A 2583-nucleotide genomic window follows, 5' to 3' on the forward strand; every position below is an offset into this window, starting at 1 on the left:
CAGAGGCTGAGTGCCTCTGCTGCAGGGACAGGCTGACAGCCGGGGTTGCTGGAGAAGGCTCCGGGGAAAAATGATCGTGGCCTTCCAATAGCTAAACAGGGCTTATGAAAAAGATGAAGAGACTTTTTCCATGCGCATGGAGAGACGTGACGTGGTGTAATGGCTTTAAACCGAGACAGAGCAGAGTTACAACGGATATAAGAAAGAAATTCTTCTCTCAGAGGGCAGCGAGGGCCTGGCACTGCTGCCCAGGGCAGCTGTAGGTGCCCTATCCCTGGGGGCAGTCAGGGCCAGGCTGGATGGGTTTGGGCACCTTGTCTATGGGAGGTGCCCCTGCCCACAGCAGGGGTTGGAACTGGACGGACTCTGAGGTCCCTACCAACCCACCCATTTTGTGACTCTATTAAAAGGCAAGCTGCTCAGTATAAGGCAAATCCAAAGCAACCTGTGCTGTAAACAGCCAAATAACAAATAAAAAAAATGTTGTCATTTGGTTGAAAAGGTTTTCAGAAAGAAAAAGGTAGCTATGATACAAGGTTGTGTGATCTTCAACACACCTAAGTTCCAGAAAACAAATCCTAATTGCACCCAAAAATGTTTTGAACTTTTCTATTTGGCTTTAAGTATTGAAAACAACCCAGTGTGAGTTGTCTGCGCTAAAATCCATTGTCCACCAATGAAGAAAACTCCATTTGATATCTTTCCCATCTGAAATTTTATTGACCTCTTTTTTTTTTTTTTTTTTTTTAAGGTGTAGTTTCCATTTCAAGAAGCACAAACCTTTTAAAATTTCTTGAATTACAAATGAAAGATTTTCTAACAGCTTTCTGCTTGGATAACCAAGATGTTATAATCACAATATAATTGCGTATAATCAATAGATATCAAGATGTTATAATCGCAATATAATCAAGAGAGTAAGGCAAAGCAGACAACGATCACAAAAAGAGAATAAGTGGAAGAGCTTACCCTTGGGTTGAGCTCACCAGAAGACACCAAAAGAGGGGATCTCCAGAAGAGATCCTTCCCCTCTGGTAGCCAGCTCTTAAATAGGTCCAGGTGCAGCCTGGCTCCACCCCTTCCGGCAGCACAGGTGAATTGCCTTCACCTGTGCTCCTCTGGCTGACTCATGGCTCACCTCAGGTGATCAATCAGAGGTTCAGGCCGTGACTCAGCAGTTCCCATACACTGCTGTTGATCTGATTTTTAGGTGGGAGCTAATCAGGTTAATTCCCACACATTGCAAGCAGGCAGTATGGAATGACATCACGTTTGAGCCTTCTTTATGAATGACAGTAATCAGCAGATTCTCAGTCTGAAAAAGTTCAATATCTGTACTTACCTCCATCCACCAGCTTTTCTGTTGTACTAACTTGATATGCGCATTGCTCTCCCCTGTCTGCACTATGCTGGACCAGGTCCAGTTTCAGGATTAGAACATCCAACTCTGTTGTTATCGCTATGTGCCTAGCGCAAAATGCAACTTCGGCAGGAATGAAGTTATCAGTGTGTAAAATTAAGGAGCGTTCACAGTCCAATACTGTCCAATTCTGGTTTATGACCAGGTATTTCAAACAGAACATGACTAGCTTATTCCTGCAGCCCACAAGAAGATCTCCATTTACAGGACAACATGAAATACACAGCGGAGGATCTGAAAGTGCCATTTCCACTATCGACATCTGCTCTTTTAAGGTTTCGGTGTACGACTCCTCCATCTTGTGACCCACCATCCGGACACAAACACGAGAACTGCCTGCAGACATGCATCGCCAGTTCACATAAGCTCTTAGGAAAGTTGCTTTGCTTTTCTCTTCAATCGTCACCAAATAGTCTCCTTATGGTAAAGCAGAAGGACTGTTAAGTCGTTAAAGAACACACGACAGCGTTTGAGCTGCTTACCTGCAAACCCAATAAAATACATTACAAAAAGTATCTTAAATTCTCAGCTCTCACATAGCGTTCCAGAGTACAGCCTTTACCGGGTTTTCTTCAATGAGAGATCTCGAGCGCAAATTAATTCGCTAGGTAAACGCACTTCACGTGCTGTTAAAGGAAAACACGCGGCTCCAGAGCTCCGACGCTACTTCGACGTGGGCCCACCGTAAGAGCAGCGCTCTTCTCAGAGGAGACGCCGCGGCCGGGCAGCAGCTCCGGGCTCCGCGCTCGCAGAGGCCACCCGCCCGGCACTGACCTGCACGGCTGCGCGCCATGCGCAGCACGGGGCCCAGGGTGGCGAAAGAGCCCAAGGGCTCGCAGCGGCCCTCGCGGCGTACGGCGAACACCTCCACCCCGCAGCTGGCCGCCGCGCTGGCCGCGAACAGCACGTCGCGGCCGCGGCAGAACTGCGCCGGCTCCTGCTTGCAGGGCACTACTCTCTGCGACCCGAACGGGTGCAAGTTGTAAAGCCGCACCATGGCCGCCGAACACCGGCACCGCTCGGAGGTTTCCTGCGGCGGCGCCCCGCCTCGCCACCTTCCGCCTCCGCGCGCCCTTCCGCAGCGCGCGGCGCTCCTCGGGGGCGGGGCGCAGGACGCCGAGCGCAGCTCCGTGCCCCGGGAGGCCCCGCCCGCCCCCTGGACA

The 2583-nt window shown here is 50.1% G+C and overlaps 1 protein-coding gene across 1 annotated transcript in view; it reads right to left on the reverse strand.

The window, feature by feature from the left end:
• LOC122193426 (Hermansky-Pudlak syndrome 3 protein-like) overlaps positions 1-2486 on the reverse strand; it is a gene marked incomplete at its 3' end in the record, with an annotated part of 4175 nt that extends 1689 nt beyond the window's left edge. The window contains exons 1-2 of the mRNA XM_042894207.1: positions 2415-2486; positions 1343-1837 (exon numbers count right to left, since the gene is read on the reverse strand). Of these exons, the coding sequence (XP_042750141.1) occupies positions 1343-1766 (424 nt within the window). The remainder of the gene's footprint in view (positions 1-1342; positions 1838-2414) is intronic.
• Positions 2487-2583: the final 97 nt, after the last annotated feature.

This window comes from Lagopus leucura, unplaced genomic scaffold (assembly GCF_019238085.1).
Source record: "Lagopus leucura isolate 7727_CA_CO unplaced genomic scaffold, USGS_WTPT01 35354-0_obj-0_obj, whole genome shotgun sequence".
NCBI lineage: Eukaryota > Metazoa > Chordata > Aves > Galliformes > Phasianidae > Lagopus > Lagopus leucura.